Below are 18657 nucleotides of genomic sequence, written 5' to 3'. Positions count from 1 at the left end.
GTTGGGTATCAAATGAAAGGTCTCGACGAGCACTTTACGAATATCATAGTTACAGATCTTGGAAACCTATAGGGTTCCGTACGTTACACATTTACTACATATTTCACATAAAAAACACCAATTTACTTTGCAACTTTGCTTTATACCAATGCCAATCATGAGACAGTATTATAGACAATTTAATTTTAAACAAATTCACCGAATATTTCATTAACTTTCGACGAACAGTTCAAAAGTTACAAGAGATATAATAAACAAATGCACAAACGAGTCGAAACGATGTCCGTTCGAAGTCGATTCGTACTATATACAGTAAAGTGGGTCAAAATGTTCCAAAAAGTAAAAATGCATGTTGGGTATCAAATGAAAGGTCTCGACGAGCACTTTACGAATATCATAGTTACAGATCTTGGAAACCTATAGGGTTCCGTACGTTACACATTTACTACATATTTCACATAAAAAACACCAATTTACTTTGCAACTTTGCTTTATACCAATGCCAATCATGAGACAGTATTATAGACAATTTAATTTTAAACAAATTCACCGAATATTTCATGAACTTTCGGCGAACAGTTCAAAAGTTACAAGAGTTGTAATAAATAAATGCACAACCCAGTCGAATCGATGTCAATTCGAAGTCGCTTCGTACTATATACAGTACAGTAGGTCAAAATGTTCCAAAAATTAAAAATGCATGTTGGGTATCAAATGAAAGGTCCTGACGAGCTTTTTGAAACCAACATAATAATAATCACTCTATACAATTTTTTTACAAAATATATTTCTCTCTATATATACACACAACATTCTGCTTCACATCAGTTTCTTCATCTTATACTATTAAATTAATTATAATTAATAATTTTTAAATTAATTATAATTATAATTATTAATTATTAAATTAATTATAATTATTAATTAGTTACATTTTTAATGATTTATATATTATGGCCTCCGTCGTGTTGGCAAGGTCTCCTCTTCGCCAATTTTCGGCAAAAATCGGGATCCTTCATGACGTCACCGACGAAAACGCTGAGGAGGTACCATTGTTTGTCCTGGTTGGAACTCGATAGGTATCCGCTGGAATTTGATTAATTAATTAGATTATTGTTGAAGTAAAACTTTTTTAGGCGCGACTAGGGTGTAAATCCGTACAAATGCAACTGAAGTTTGTTACGCCCGAACTGTGCGTCATTCGCTCTCGATTAGATCATTTCTATACGGGTCGATTGTGATTAGCAGTCGTGTATGTGAATAGAGATCTGTCGTTGTATGCGCATCGATATCAACAAGCAAATCGACATAGGTAAATAAACATTTTAAAGTTACATCATAGTACAAATCTTGCTTTAATGGAAAATGCTTAAATTAGAAGAATATTTTACCCTGTTTCTTGAAAATAATAAAACAAATTAAACATTTGTGCCGTGTACTAAACGTGAGTTTATTGATTAGAAATTATTTCTATATTATTCGTAGTTTCTATAAATCTTTGAAGTCATTAAAATAGAAAATATTTTTTAGGCAAAACTTATATTACAGCTGTTCAAAGAATGAGATTTTATCGCCAGCGAAAAAGTAAAAAAAATATCATCAGTCAATGAATGTATGTAAATAAAACAAATATAAAAGTATGGCTTCAATTTGTTAGACAAGACGGATATTACAGCTGTTCAAAGAATGAGATTATATCGCCAGCGAAATAGTCAAAATAAAATACAAGCAGTCAGTGAATGTATGTTAATTTTAATTACATGAAGTTCTTCAAACACAATTATTATATGATGATGGGTATCAATAAACAATATTTGTTTAGGCGTTGTTTAACATAATAATCTGTGTGAACGAATATTATAGAATTCATTAATCAGCAATTTCTTAATTTCTCTAATGAAGGTTCATTTATAAATGCTAATTACAATGACAAACCGATCATGTCATATTTGAAGTATGACTTTAATTACATTGTTTTCAAATATTATAGATATTTTTAATGCTATTATCAATATATAATTTATAATTTATCATTATATAAATGTGTAAAATGGTGTTGACACTAATAAATGTGTGCATCACGAGTGTTACCATATTACTAAAAAACTAAATTATTCCAAATTGTTATATGATGTATTTATTTTTACTTAAATGCCATCTTGCACAGTAGCAAATAAGTTTTACTTCAATCGCGTGTGATCCTTACGCGCACTCTTTTTTATTTTCGATTTTTGTTGGATTTTTGAGTCTCTTTGTTTGTTATTGGAGTACGCTAAAAACTTTATTTTTTTATTCAGAGAATTGAAAAAGGGACTCTACTGACGAGCAAACTTTAATTTTGATTTAGGAAGTAAAAAAGGGACTCTACTGACGAGCAAACTTTAATCTCGATCTAGAAAGTAAAAAAGGGACTCTATTGACGAGCAAACTTTAAAGCACATTAAAGAAAATAGAAAAAGGACTTTACTGACGAACAAATTTAATATTACTAATAAAAATAGAAAAAGAGCTTTACTGACGAGCAAATTTAAAATCATCAATAAAAATTTGAAAAAGGACTCTACAACGAGTAAATTTAATCATCATTGAAAACACTAAAAGGACTCTACTGATGAACAAAATCACCAATGAAAAATAGAAAAAGAACTCTGCTGACAAGCAAAATTCATATTATCAATTAAATATCAAAAGGACTCTACTAACGATCAAACTTCAAATTACCGATAAAAAATAGAAAAAGGACTTTACTAACGAAGAAAATTGATATTATTAATAAAAATAGATCTTTGGTAGAATTTGTAGATTTTTCTAGATATCATTAAAGTATGACTGTGTTAAAGAATTTTTTTTAAGAAAAAAATTCATAGCTGTTAATACATTTTTCTGCAGAATTTAGCAACCCTTAATTTCTTTTCTATTTATAAATACTAAAATTACAAAAATATTTTACAAATTGTATAAAGATTTTTTCAATAATAGATTTTCAAATCTTTTATCACAATTATTTTCTCTTAATCAAAATTAAAATTTGCTCATCAGTGGAGTTCATTTTTTAATTCTTTAAATTAAAATTAATGTTTGCTCGTCAGTAGAGTCCCTTTAGTAATTCTCTAAATCAAAATTAAAATTTGCTCGTCAGTAGAGTCCCTTTTAAAATTCTCTAAATCAAAATTGAATTTTGCTCAATCAGTAGAGTCTCTTTCATTCCTCTATTTTTTGGTACTGAAAAATCCACAATGTATTTAGCACTTTAGTAAAAATAAAAATTATAAAAAAGGACTCTACTGACAAGCAAACATAAAATAATTAGAAAAGGGCTCTACTGTCGAGCAAACTTAATATTTTTAATAAAAATAAAAAATGTTCTACTTACAATTAACTTGATTTTATCAATAAAAAAAAGAAAAATGACTCTACTGACGAGCAAACTTCATATCAATGTTAAGAATAGAAATAGGAGCTTACTGACGACCAAACTTTAATTTTGATATAGAGGTCTAAAAAAGGGACTCTACTGACGAGCAAACTTTATTAATTGTGATTTAGAAAATTAAAAAAGAGACTCTACTTACGAGCAAACTCTATTTTAATCTAGATAATTTTAAAAAGGGACTCTACTGACGAGCAAACTTTAATTTTGATTTGGAGAATTAAGATATGGACTCTACTGACGAGCAAACTTTGATTTTGATTTGGATGCGCCAAAGTATCTGGAATTCAAAAATTATAAACCATTTTTAAAGTACTAAAATAATAATAATAATAATAATAATAATTTTTCAATAATTTTACTCGGAGTGAAACAGCTTTAGGCTATAATCGACATATTTATTGTTGTCCATTGACGACACTCGTGCACATATTGACTGTATTGTTTATGTGTGTGTCAATTATGTTTTTTTTATTTGTACAACGAATGCTCAATAAACTAATTTTTTCTAGTTACCTCAAAATCTCTTCCCAATCGGGTTGCTCTCCCAACATGCCAAATCTTTTGGCAATCGTCTCCAAATTGGCATTTCTTTTGCTTCTTTCAACAGATTTGACTGCATGTTGCACACACACCCTTTGCATCACACACACATCATCCCCTAAATTAAAAAAAAATTAAAAAATAACCATAGATCTTACATTACAAGGTCTACTAAATTCTCAAACATAGAAAAGACTGTGACGTCACATGTCTGAGCGAACATTGCCGACGACAAACGCGGACTCTGCTGATTTAATAAATGTCATATGTTATATGTTTTATTGCAATAATATGTAATGACGGCTGTGATTGTTGACAATTTTTTAAGAAATGATATTAATAATATTATTAATGTATATGAAATCGAATACACCTGTAAAAATTGGTTTATATATTACTATAAAGACATTTGAGCAAACTTCAATTTTGATTTAGGAAATTAAGAAACGGGACTCTACTGACGAGCAAATTTTAGTTTAAATTTTAAAAATAAAAAAGGGACTCTACTGACAAGTAAACTTAAATTTCGATTTATAGAAATAAAAAGGGACTCTACTGACAAGCAAACAATTGACTCTACTGACAAGCATTCAATTTTAATCCAGAAAATTAGAAAAAAAGGAATTCTACTGACAAGTAAACTTTATTTCTAATTTAGAGAATTGAGAAAAGGGACTCTACTGACGATCAAATTTAAATTTTGATTTGGAAAATAAAAAAGAGATTCTACTGACGAGCAAACTTCAATTTTAATCTGAAAAATTAGAAAAAAAGGACCCTACTGACAAGCACACTTTAATTTTGATTTGGAAAATCAAAAAAAGGAACTTTACTGACGAGCAAATTTAAATTTTAACTCAAGGAATTAACAAAGGACTCTAATAATGAGTAAATTTTATTTTTAATTTAGAGAATTAAAAAAGGGACTCTACTGACAAGCAAACTCAATTTTAGTCTAGAAAATTAGGAAAAAAGAACTCTACTGACAAGCAAATTTTATTTTAATTCAAAACAATAAAAAAGGGAATCTACTGACGAGCAAACTTTAATTTCGATTTAGAGAATTTAAAAATGGACTCCACTGACCAGTAAACTTAAATTTTGATTTAGAGAATTAAAAAAGGACTCTAATGATGAGCAAACTTTATTTTTGATTTGGAAAATTAAGAAAAGGGACTCTACTGACGTGTAAACTTGATATGACCCTTGAAATTAGAAAAAAAGGGACTCTACTGACGAGCAAAATTCAATTTTGATTTAGAAAAGTGAAAAAAGGACAAAAAATAGAAATAAACTCTACTATCGAGCAAACTATAATTTTGTTTTAAAAAATTTAAAAAGGGACTCTACTGATGAGCAAACTTAAAATCACATTAAAAATTGGCAAAAAATGACTCTACCGCCGGAGAGTCCGCGATTGTCGTCGGCAATGTTCGCTCACACAGTTCCTTCTATCTTTTATTTCACTATATATAACATATGAGGACTAATGGCAGTCCATGTAGTGTAATATTTATAAATGATATAAATAAAAATATTATTTTTTTATTTTTTTACCTAAAGAGGCCACTAATTTCCTTTCGGCTTCGTCGATATCGAAATTGACTTCGAAGTCCTGTCGAAGATTCTCGAGTGTCGATCTTTTCGATCTCTGTATAGTGTTGGAAGAAATTGCCGAATTGTAATTGGACGGGATTTGCGATGATGAATTTGGTGCATAGGTTTCTGAAATGATAAAAAAAATTATAAATATTGCAAAAATGTTCTATTTTTTTTTGTTATAATAAGAAATGATACTAATTTAGCTAAAGTATTAAGTTTGCTTGTCAGTAGAGTCGGTTTTTCACTCTTCTAGATCAAAATTAGTTTATTGGAAATATTAAGTTTGATCATCAGTCTTAATTATTGCACATTTTCTTGTCAGTAAAGTCCTTTTTTGCTAATTTTTATTAGTGATTTTAAGTTTGATCGTCAGTAGAGTCCTTTTTTTAGCTTTTTAGCAGTGAGATCAAATTTTCTCGTCAGTAAAGTCCGTTTCTGTTTAAATTTCAAATTCAATTTATCAAATTTTTAAAGTTTTTTGTCAGTAAAGTCCTTTTACTATTTTTTGACAGTGATATTAATTTTGCTCGTCAGTAGAGTCCTTTTTTATTTTAAGTTTGCTAGTTAGTAGAGTTCTTTTTCTAATTATTTCACTTTTGCTTGTCAGTAGATTTTTCTGAGTTTATGGATTTTTTTTAGATTTTTTGGAGTTTATGTATTTTTTTTTTGATTTTTCTGAATTTATGGATTTTTCTAAGCTTAAGTTTTTTTTTGGATTTTTCTTTGCATTTTACGGAGTAAGTTTCGGAGTTTATGTTTTTTTTGGTATTTGTGGGTTTTTTGGAGTTTATGGATTTTTTTGGAGTTTATAAATTCTATTTAGAATTTGTGGATTTCATTTTAGAGTATGGATTTGGATTATATAAATTTTTGCTTGTCAGTAGAGTTCTTTTCTATTTTATTTTAAGTTTGCTTGTCAATAGAATCCTTTTCCTAATTATTTTGTGTTCGCTCGTCAATAAAGTCCTTTTCTTAATTATTTTATATTTGTTTTTCTATTTTTTTTAAGTTTGCTTGTCAGTAGAGTATTTTTCTCAAACTTCTAGAACAAAATTAAAGTTTGCTCGTCAGTAGAGTCCTTTTTTTTAATTTCTTTGAATCAAAATTGAAGTTTGTTCGTCAGTAGAATCCTTTTTTGATTCTTTAAATGAAAATTAAAGTTTGCTCTTCAGTAGAGTTCTTTCTTTAAATTTGTTGAATCAAAATTTAAGTTTGCTTGTCAGTAGAGTCCCTTTTTGTTAATTCTCCAAATTGAAATTAGAGATTGCTCGTCAGTAGAGTCCCTTTTTTAATTCTGTAAATCAAAATTGAAGTTTGCTTCTCAGTAGAGTCCTTTTTTTAATTTCATAGATAAAAAATTTAAGTTTGCTCGTCAGTAGAGTCCATTTTTCTATTTTTTTTATAAATATCAAATTTGTCCTTTGAGTCCTTTTGCTAATCATTTTACGTTTGCTCGTCAGTAGAGTTTCTTTTTTAAATATTATAAATCAAAATTAAAGTTCGCTCGCTAGTAGAGTATCTTTTTTAATTGTTCACATCATAATTAAACAAGTCACTTAATAAATATTGGCATTAATAATTTCATTGACAGTTAAAATTCTGAGGTTAGGTTTAAAAAAAAGGTTTGACAATATCGATAGTAGTAAATTGAATTGCAAGTACAAAACCCTATTGGTTTTAAGGGAGTATAATTATGATATTCGTAATGTGCTCGTCGAGACCTATTCATTTGATACCAAACATGCATTTTTCCTTTTTGGAACATTTTGACCCATTGTACTGTATATAGTACGAAGCGACTTCGATTAGACATCGACTCAACTCGTTTGTGTATTTATATTTTGTATCTCTTGTAACTTTTAAACTATTCGATACATATGTATGATGTATTCGACAAATTTGTTTCGAATTTAATAATAAAAAACTCATCTAAACGACACTAGACCCTAGAGCAACTCGGTCTACTCTAAAATTGCATTTTTTCAACTTTAGTTTCTAATAGTACGAAGCAACTTCGATTGGACATCGACGCGACTTGTTTGAACATTTATTTACTAAATCTCTTGTAACTTTTAAACCGTTCGTTTAATATGAATGATGTATTTGACAAATATATTTACTATAAAATAATAAACAATTTTGTCTTATATTATAATACTCTACAGCAAATCGGTATACTCCAAAACCATTCAGAAATAAAGACTTATAATTAGGCTGCTAAGTAAATAAAATCTATTTACCACGACTGCATGTATTTATTGCATCTCTTGTAACTTTTAAACCATTCGATTAATATGAATGATGCATTCGGCGAATTTGTTCAGGACACAATAATCAATAAATCGAGTGAAAATAAATGCAATAATTTTATCATTATGAAATAGTTTATATCTTCCGTTCGAAAGTGTGTCAATGGCGCTTTCGTCTTCGACGATTGTTTGATGTAGAAATTCTCTTCTTCAATTTTGTAACATTAGAAATTTTCTACTATTGTGTAATGATGGAAGTCGTCATTATTATTTTTAGATACAAGACACGACACACATATTAATATTGCAATTATAATTGAACATAAATCACTTAAGGTTCCGTACTGAAAAAGAAACGAAAAAGGAAAACGTATTATTATAGCTCCAAATACTAATTTTGAGAGGCATTTTAAAGTATACCGAGTTGCTGTATAGCGTTATGATATTAGACAATATTTTATATTATTTTATTTTGAAAAAATTTGCCGAATACATCATTTATATTAAACGAACGGTTTAAAAGTTACAAGAGATACAATAAATAAATGCACAAACAAGTCGCGTCGATGTCCAATCGAAGTCGCTTCGTACTATTAGAAACTAAAGTTGATAAAATGCAATTTTAGAGTATACCGAGTTGCTGTAGGATCTAGTGTTATTAAGATAAGTTTTTCATTATTAAATTCTGAATAAATTCTCCTAATACATCATTCATGTTAACCGAATGGTTCAGAAGTTATGATTGATTGACAAGAATTTTGCACTAATTTTTGTACTAACTAATTCTGTAATTCTGAGTTCTGTACAAATAGAAGTGACAAAATTTAGTTTTAATTTCTGAAACCAATTTTAGAGTATACCGAGTCGCTGTAGGGTCTAGTGTTATTAAGATAAATTTTTCATAATTAAATTTTGAACAAATTTGTCGAATATATCATTCATATAAATCGAATGGTTTAAAAGTTACAAGAGATACAATAAATAAATGCACAAACAAGTCGTGTCGATGTCCAATCGAAGTTACTTCGTACTATTAAAATATAAAATTGATAAAATGCAATTTTAGAGTATACCGCGTTATTGTAGGGTCTAGTGTTATTAAGATAAGTTTTTCATCATTAAATTCTAAACAAATTTGTCGAATACATCATTCATATTAAACGAATGGTTTAGAAGTTATAAGTAAAGTACAAGAATTTTTGCACTAATTTTTATACCAACTAATTCTGTTATTCTGAGTTCTGTACAAATAAAAGTGACAAAATTTTGTTTTCATTTTTAAAATCAATTTTAGAGTATACCGAGTTGCTGTAGAATCTATTGTTGTAAAGATGAGTTTTTCATTATTCATTTCTCAACAAATTTGTTGAATCATTCATATTAATCGAATGGTTCAGTATTTTTAATTTTATTTTTATTTTTATTTTACATTAAAATGTAAAATAAAATCCGGATGCCTTATATTTGCACAAAAACGCATTCTTCAAGTATATCTCTACTTGAAGAATGCGTTTTTGTGCAAATATAAGGCATCCGGATTTTATTTTAGATTTTAATGTCAATTTTAGAGTATACCGAGTTGCTCTAGGCATTAATAATGTGAGACAATATTCTAAATTTATTTAATTTTGTATAAATTTGCCGAATACATCATTCATGCTAATCAAATGGTTTAGGCGTTATAAAAGATACACCAGCAGAAAGCACGTTTGAATAAAAATAAAATTTCAGTATTCAACTTTAGTCTTTAATGTCGATTTTAGAGTATACCATGTTGCTGTAGAGTTTTAGTGTATTAAAAAACATTATAGACAATTTAAGTTTGAACAAATTCACCAAATATTTCATTCAATTTGGACGAACCGTTTAGAAGTTACAAGAGTTATAATAAATAAATGCACCGCTACTTAGCAGAATGTAATGATTGTGTTATACTATATATAGTACAGCGGGTCACAAAGACCGCTTGGTGACGTCATGTGGTAAAAATGCATGTGGGGTATCAAATGAAAGGTCTCGACGAGCACATTACGAATATGATACTTATGGACCCCAAAAACTTATAGGGTTTCGTATATTACAAATCTATGCTTGTCAGTAGAGTTTTTTCTTTTTTTAAGGTCATTATTTCCTTCTTTAAGAGAAAAATTAAATTTGCTCGGCAGTAGAATCAACCCTCTATTGATTCAAAACTAGATTTTCATATTTTGGTTCTCAGAGAGTTCTCTTTTGTTACGCAATATTTATAATATAATCAATATTAATATTTTTTAAATTTGAATTTTTTTCAATAATATTAAGTTTTTTATACAAAGGAAATATAACTTTGCTTGTCAGTAGAGTCCCTTTATGATTTAGGTCTAGATTCGGTTTGATTGTCGAAAACAGGTTTTTTATTTTAAATTTTTCACATTGCTAATATTTTTTTCTTGTGTCGAGATTTATTTTGTACGTCAGTAGTGTCCTTTGTGCTTTTAGTGCATTATGATCTTAGACAATTGATTTAGATTATTTAATTTAGAACAAATTTGCCGAATACACCATTCATATTAAACAAACGGTTCAAAAGTTATAAGAGATTTAGTAAATAAATGCACAAACGAGTCGCATCGATGTCCGATCGAAGTCGCTTCGTACTATGTACAGTACAGCGGGTCAAAATGTTCCAAAAAGTAAAAATGCATGTTGGGTATCAAATGAAAGGTCTCGACGAGCATTTTACAAATATCATAGTTATAGACCATATAAAGCAACAAGATTTCTCAAACTTTATAAAATCTTACCGAAACATATTACATTATTCTAGTAGATTTTTATTTTATCTTTTATTATGAAAATTATCTCCCTTTATATTTAAATATTTTATATACTAACTTTTCTTCAACCACTTTTTCTTTCTTTTTTTACTTTATTTCAACATTTTGTCTCTAAATTCTAATAATTAATTTTCATTCATTTATTCAATTTACAGTCTGTTAACATATTTAATATATTATTCTTCAACATAAGTCCTACGAATATTATTTATTAAATATATCTAAAAAACATTTAATAGTATTTAATAAGTACATATATCAACTTAAATAATATTATGATAAGCTTTTAACTATTATATTTTAAACTAATGATTAATACTGTTTAATTAATCATTCAATCTTTGCATGTACTACATATATTCATACATAATATAATATAAATTTAAATATATCATATTAATATAAACTAAAATATATACTCTACAAACTATTGTCATCTGGCAATTCAAGTAACCAAAGGGAAATTAGTCATAAATGCAATCTTTCTTTAAGTTATTGTATTAGATAATACTAATGTTAGACTTCATATTGTTTTAGAGTTGTATTTTACTGTAATTAATTCAATTAAGATAATTTATTATCTGTAATTATTAAATTTAATCCTGTATCCGTAATATGAATATAAATATAAACATAAATCGGGCAATACTCAACTAGAATAAGCAAGAAGGATTTTCTCTCACTCTATCTCTTTCTCTTTCTCCTCTGTCGCTCATTCTGTCTCTTTCTCACGCTCTATTAAGCATCGTTTACACATCAAGCGTTTTTTATCCGTTTAATAAATTTCCTAAACATTATGGCACACAAATTAACATTACAAAAACCGGTTTTTCTCTACAATTCCATCAAAATAATAACAAATGTGTCTTACACGTATAAATCTTTCGCCTTTCTCCTCTATTTCAGTTACGCAATTAAATTTCCGGTCTAATAAGAACTAAAACAAGTCTTCTGTCGATGTAACTATAATTATATATATGTATATATATATATATATATATATATATATATACAGGTTATGCGATATGGAAGAATTTACTATTTATGATTATTTATTACGTGACTATTATATTACGATTACGATTGGTTTAATAAGGTTCCGTACTGCTTCCGGATAGAAATTTCCGGGTCGGAAGTTGTATTTGTGATAGATATGTTATATAGTGCAATTTATATATATATATATATATATATATATATATATATATATTACATATTTATTACATATTTTTATTAATGATGTATAATTTATATAATGATGTCTAGGGGTAGTATGAACATTTTTGGTTTTCATTGTCTATGAGTATAATATTCATAAAGTGCTCGTCGAGACCTTTCATTTGATACCCAACATGCATTTTAATTTTTTGGAACTTTTTGACCCACTGTACTGTATATAGTACGAAGCAACTTTGAATCGACATCAACTCGACTCGCTTGTGCATTTATTTACAAAATCTCTTGTAACTTCAAAACCATTCGATTTATATGAGTGATGTATTTGGGAAATTTGTGCAAAATTATATTGTCTAGATTATTGTCTGATATTATATTATACTACAGTAACTTAATAGTATTTGCAACATTGTTGAAAATCGGTAATTACTTTTAGTTTCTAGTTAATTGTGAGGGGTACGGAACCTTATTGGTTTTTAAGGGTCTATAACTATGATATGCGTAAAGTGCTTGTCGAGACCTTTCATTTGATACCGAACATGCATTTTTACTTTTTGAAACATTTTGACCCACTTTACTGTATATAGTATGAAGCTACAACCATAGCACATCGACTCGACCTCTAAACTCTTGTAACTTTCAAACCATTTGATTAATATGAATGATGTATTAGGCAAATTTGTTTAAAATTAAATAATTCATAATACTGTCTAATAAAACAAGTAACTGTAGTACAAAATATCTAAGAAAATCGATAAATTAATTGTAAATATAAGAAAAATGTTTAATGTACGGAACCCTATTGGTTTTTAGGGTCTATAACTATGATATTCATAAAGTGCTCGTCGAGTCCTTTCATTTGATACCCAACATGCATTTTTAATTTTTGGAACACTTTGACGCACTGTACTGTATATATATAGTACGAAGTGACTTCGATTGGACATCGATTCGACTGGTTTGTGCATTTTTTTCCTAAATCTGCTGTAACTTTTAAATCGTTTGTTTAGTATGAATGATGTTTTCGGCAAATTTGTTTAAAATTAAATTATCTAGAATATTGTCTAATATCATAATACCCTACAGCAACTCGGTATACTTTAAAATAGTAATTGAAATCTGAATTTGTACACTAATTTAGCTTCTGCACTAAAAGGAACTATTGACATAATATATTTGACTCATTGTGATATAATACAAAAGAACTCTACTGACGAGCAAACTAGCACTAAAATTTAGATGGAAAATGACTCTACTGACCAGCTATTTATAAATATCCACTTATTATTAGTCTAAATATAAATAGGTACTGCTTTTTGTTATAATACTGCACGTTTTTTTGTTTTTGTTTGCTCGTCAGTATAGTTTCTTTTTATTTTTTTTGTTTTGCTTGTCGGTAAAATCTTTTTAAATGTTGCTCGTCAATAGAGTCCCTTCTTATTATCACTTTTTTTCTTAATTTTTCTCGTCAGAATTCTTTACTTTTTTTAAATTCGCTCGTTAGTGGAATCCTTTATCTTTTTTTTAAAATTTTGCTTGTCAGTAGCGTTTCTTTCTATTTTTTTAAATTTTGCTTGTCAGCAGAATCCCTTTGCTCTCTTTGTTTGGATTTGCTTATCAGTAGAGTTCAATTATATTTTTTTTAATTTTGCTTGTCAGTAGAGTCTACAAATTTTGCTCGTCAGTAGAGTTCTCTTTTCTTGTTTCATTTTAGTTTGCTCGTCAGTAGAGTTCTTTATTTTCTTTTTGTTTTAAATTTTGCTTGTCAGTAGAGTCCTTTTTCTCTCTATATCTCGTTTTGCTCGTCAGTAGAGTTTCTTTTCTCCTTTTATTTCAGTTAGCTCGTCAGTATAGTCCCTTCGTATATTTTTTTATTTTTTTTTGTCAGTAGTTCTTTTTTATTTACTTTTTTAAAATTTTGCTCGTCAGTGTCTTTTTTTGTAAATTTTGCTCGTCAGTAGAGTTCCTTTTTATTTTCTTTTAGGTTTAGTTAGCTCATCAGTATAATTCCTGCTTATTTTTTTGAAATTTTGCTCGTCAGTAAAATTCTTTATTACTATTTTTTTAAATTTTGTTTGTCAGTAGAGTCCCTTTGTACTTCCATACTAATTTGCTCGTCTTGTAAAATGTTCTTTTCTTCATTTATTCGAATTTGCTCGTCAGTAGAGTCCTTTTATTTAATCTAGTCGAAAATCGTTTCGAACATCAGTACTGTTCTTTCAATTTATTATTTGGGTTTACTTGTCAGTAGAGTCCTTTTTAGGATCTAGCTTTTTTCAGTTTGTTCTTTTGTTGTTTCTCTATAGTTTGCTCGTCAGTATTAGGTCTTTTTATTAGGTCTCCAGAGTTCCTGTTTTATTTTAGTTTGCTCGTCAGTAGAGTCCCTTTGTTCTTTCATCTAAATTTTCTCGTCAGTAGAGTTTCTTTGTTCTTTTATTTGAATTTGCTTATCAATAGAGTCAAACATTATTATATATATATATATATATATATATATATACATATACATATAGCCTCTTCTATATTCTATATCCTCCTCCCACTACTTACGTGGACTAAGGCTGTAAGCCAACTTCTTAACGAAATTCGAAAGTCTGACAGCCAAAATGATGACCGGAAATCCGATCAGCTGAACCGGAAGTTCGAAAGCAGGTTCCTGACACGACACCTCATTGGTCGACAGCAGTAACAAACTGTTGATAACGATCAAAAGGAGATAGGTGATTGGTCGGTTAAGGAAACGCATCTGAAAAAAAATGAAATATAATATAATTAATTTGCTTTGTTTTTCTGTTTTTATAAGTAGTATCAAGTTTGTTTGTCAGTAGAGTCCTTTTTTATTTTTATTAATTACATCAAGTTTACCCCTTTTTCTACTTTTTTTGAGTTTGCTCCTCAGTAGAGTCCCTTTTTCTATTTTTAATAACAATATTAACTTTACTCGTCGTAGAGTCCCTTTTGTATTTTCGTCAGTACAGTCCTTTTCCTATTTTTATTAGGAATATCAAGTTTGCTCGTCAGTAGAGTCCTTTCTCTATTTTTTATTAGTAATATCAAATTTGCTCGTAATTAGAGTCTTTTTTCTATTTGTGTATTAGTAATATCAAGTTTGATCGTCAGTAGAGTCCTTTTTCTATTATATTATTGGGATATTTGGTTTAGACGTCAGTAGAGTTCTTTTTATATTTGAAATAGTAATATTACTCGTCAGTAGAGTTCTTTTTTTTAATAGTGATAAGTTTGCGCGCCAGTCGAGTCTCTTTCTAATTTTGCTTGTAGGGATCCTTTAAAGATCCCCCCATCTTTTAACTTTGCTTGTAGGGATCCTTTAAAGATCCTTTTTCTATTTTTAATGTGATTTTGAGTTTGCTTGTCAGTGGAGTTCGTTTTCTATTTTTATTGATAATATTAAATTTGTTTGTCGTTAGAGTCCTTTTTCTATTTTTTTCTATTTTTTATTATTTTCATTAAGTTTGCTCGTTAGTAGAGTCCTTTTTTATATTTTCAACTTTCCGTAGGGTAAGTCATAGTAATCGCAAAAAAATCGAAAATAAAAATTTTTATATATCTTTACGTTTCAGAGGTTTCTGAACATTTTGGCATACCTTAGAAAAAATGGATGTATGTGTGTGTGTATGTGTGTGTGTATGTATGTACGTGTGTGTATGTATGTGCGGATACAAATTTTCGTCGACGATTTCGGGAACACGGACCAACCGATTTGAATAATTCAAAAAACATTCGATTCGTATTGATAAGGAGACGTGCTGATTAGTTTTTGGCGAAGACAGGTCTAGCCGTTCCGAAGATACGGGGCAAAAAGCGTCCGATTTTAATAATTCAAAAAACATTTGACTTGTATTGACAAGGTGAAGACCCGATCAAATTTTCATAAAGGCAGGTCTAACGGTTTCGGAGATCTAACGATAAAAGTAAAAAAAATGCCATTTGGCGGTCAAAAATGACCATTAGACATATGCACATCAAATTATCAGATATTTTATAGAGATTTTAACATAAATAAGTATGAATTTTGTTAACATTCCTATGGGTTCCGTACCAATGCTTATGCATTAGACAGCGACGCGGCGCTTACGCGCTTTATATTTTGTCCCTATGCAGTTAAAGCAGTATGATTGCTTTGAGAAAAAGTTCAGATCTTCCACAATATGTCAAAATGAAGAAAAAAAATTTTTTTTTCAAAAAAAAAAAAAAATTAAATTTTTTTTTTTTTAAATTTTTTTTTCAAAAAAAAGTTATTTTTTGTCCAATTTATAGTTTCTCAAAAATCTTATTTTTTCAAAGTAAATTTTTTTCAAAAATGTTAATCGTTTTTAAAAAAATTAATAATTTTTGGTACGGGAAGTTCCAGCAATTTGCCTTAAGGCACGATGCCTTAATTGCCTTAAGACAGAATTCCACTTACAGCTAGTTCTCATTTTATTTACTCTGTATGAGCGTTTTTAGCATATCACAGATGGTGCTTGCGCGCTTCAAATTCAGCGTTTGTTTAAGTTTACACAGAGTTTTTCTAAATATAGTACACGTACTTTAAACGTTCGAATACCTATTTTATATATTGAAATATATATCTTTTTTGAATAAAAAAATATTTAAATATTTCTTATTATATATTTTTAACTTCCCGTATGGTAGTTATAGTAATGGGCCGAAAATCGAAAATGAAAATTTTTACATTTCTCGACGTTTTCAAGGTTTCTGAACATTTTTAAAGGGGCATACCTCAGAAACTAAATGAATGCGTGTGTGTGTGTGTTTTGTATGTCCGCATTTTTTCTGCTTGTATTGACAAAACAAATGCTTTTGAGGTTAAAAAATTATTACATCTTATTTATTTTTCATAAAATATTTTTTTGTAATTTTGGATTAAAAATTGAAATAATTACCCAGACTAAGCACAGTCTAAGCGCCACTCTGGTACAAATGTTTAGCCAAGTGCGTTTAGACTGTTTATGTACTGGAGCACTTTTCCAATTCGAATTTTGTGAAAACTTATGAAAAATGTGAAAATGCCGCCAAACTAAGCACAGTACAAGTGAAAATGTCCCACAGAATTATTTGCAAATACGTTTAGACTGTGACTATGCGGGAGCACTTTTCCAATTTTACGTAAATTTAAAAATTTGAAAAAATTTTGGGTTAAAAAAATTGAAAAAATTACCCAGACTAAGCACAGTCTAAACGCCACTGCGGTACAAATGTTTACCCGAGTGCGTTTAGACTGTTTGTGTACTGGAGCACTTTACGAATTTTGTGAAAGAAGAAAACTATTGAAAAATGTGAAAATGCCGCCAAACTAAGCACAGTATAAGTGAAAATGTTGCACAGAATTATTTGCAAATGTTGTTTAGACTGTGACTATACGGGAGCACTTTTTCAATTTTGTGTAAATTTTGTGCAACTATTTTTTTTTGAAAATGTAATTTTTATAAATAACGCCCTTCTAAATAAATATGTTCCGGGTTATCACTTAGACTGTGTCTAGTCTGGGTCATTTTACGATTTTTCAACTCAAATGACATTTTTATAAATAATTTACATAAAATTTGAAAATTGCTCCAGTACAGTAACAATCTAAGCGTACCCGCAAATATATTTGTACAGGGTCGTTACTTAGACTGTGCTTAGATGCCTCATTTTTCATTCTCAAAATTGAAAAAGTGCACCCGTACAGTCACATTCTAAACGCACTCGTGAAAACATTTGTACCGCGTTCTCACTTAGACTGTGCCTAGTATGAGTCATTTTTCGATTTTTTTTAACTCGAAATGTAATTTTTATAAATAATTTACATAAAATTTGAAAATTGCTGCGATGAAGTAACAATCTAAACGCACTTGAGCAAACATTTGTACCAGATTGTCACTGAGACTGTGCTTAGTCTGGTTAATTTTCGTAATTTTTACTTAAAAATGGCATTTATTTATTTTTTCATAAGCAAGCCGTAATCAATAATAATAAACTAAACTAATGAAAAATGTGAAATTGCCGCCAAGCTAAGAACAGTATAAGTGAAAATGTAGCACAGAATTGTTTGCAAATGCGTTTAGACTGTGACTATACGGGAGCACTTTTTCAATTTTGTGCAAATTAGGCAACTTAGGTATTTTTTTTTAATTGAGTTCGAAATGAAATGACGATTGTTAATGTTAACTGTAGATAAATTGATTTATGATTTATGATTTACATTTGATTTGCTCAGATATAACAAGATAGCAAAAATAATGAAACAATTACAGTATTTGTAATAATATATTTGAAAACGTTTAAACTATCTCGAATATTTCATTACGGTGCGGGAAGTTCCAGCAATTAAGGCACGATGCCATACACCACTAGTTTACAGCATATTTATAATTTTCTTGAAAATATATTTTATTTAGTCAAATTAATCAGGTTTTTTCTTTTCTATATTATATATTTAAATAAATCTTATCCTAGAATTGAACCTAAGGGTAAATTTACGTGCTACGGCCGGTGGCGCCATCTATGATATGCTGAAAGAATTAAAATTGATGTAATTTCAGAGTGGATGTATTTGCCATCTATTTATACTTGTTTCAGTATGCATATTGTAGAGAGTGCAATTAGAGGCAATAAACGAGTAATTAGAGACGAAGTTAATAAACATATATAATATAAAATGACGTTTTGACACTATAATTCAATCCATCAAAAGTTAATTTTTACACAAAATTATTATTTTGATTTTTTTGTACATTTGTTTCTTTTTTTTTTGAAAAACGTTGAATTTGACTTATTGTTAGTAATTTAATTAGCTCGTCGGTAGATTCCGTTTTTATAATTTGCTTGTTAATAG

At 28.7% G+C, this 18657-nt stretch overlaps 1 protein-coding gene across 1 annotated transcript; it reads right to left on the bottom strand.

Annotated features, from left to right (window-relative positions):
- Positions 1-944: 944 nt before the first annotated feature.
- On the bottom strand, positions 945-17582 carry LOC113378319. Its single transcript, XM_026618854.1, has 5 exons — positions 17547-17582; positions 14367-14562; positions 5531-5698; positions 3947-4091; positions 945-1086 (listed from the first exon to the last, which is right to left on the bottom strand). The coding sequence occupies exons 1-5, from the start codon at positions 17580-17582 to the stop codon at positions 945-947; spliced, it is 687 nt and encodes a 228-aa protein (XP_026474639.1).
- Positions 17583-18657: the final 1075 nt, after the last annotated feature.

Source organism: Ctenocephalides felis, unplaced genomic scaffold (assembly GCF_003426905.1).
Source record: "Ctenocephalides felis isolate EL2017-DRISC unplaced genomic scaffold, ASM342690v1 CF-g0.4_SCAFFOLD_01886, whole genome shotgun sequence".
NCBI lineage: Eukaryota > Metazoa > Arthropoda > Insecta > Siphonaptera > Pulicidae > Ctenocephalides > Ctenocephalides felis.
The sequence above is the reverse complement of the archived record's forward strand: the minus strand, read 5'-3'. Positions and strand labels throughout refer to the sequence as shown.

Bases quoted from the DNA above. Each gene is read 5' to 3' on its own strand.
- LOC113378319 (XM_026618854.1), bottom strand. From the start codon at position 17,582: ATGACTCATACTAGGCACAGTCTAAGTGAGAACGCG. The intron at 4,092-5,530 runs GTAAAAAAATAA...TTTTTAATTTAG, and splicing joins GAAATTAGTGGCCTCTTTAG to GGGATGATGTGTGTGTGATG. The intron at 1,087-3,946 runs GTAACTAGAAAA...ATCAAATTCCAG, and splicing joins GATTGGGAAGAGATTTTGAG to CGGATACCTATCGAGTTCCA.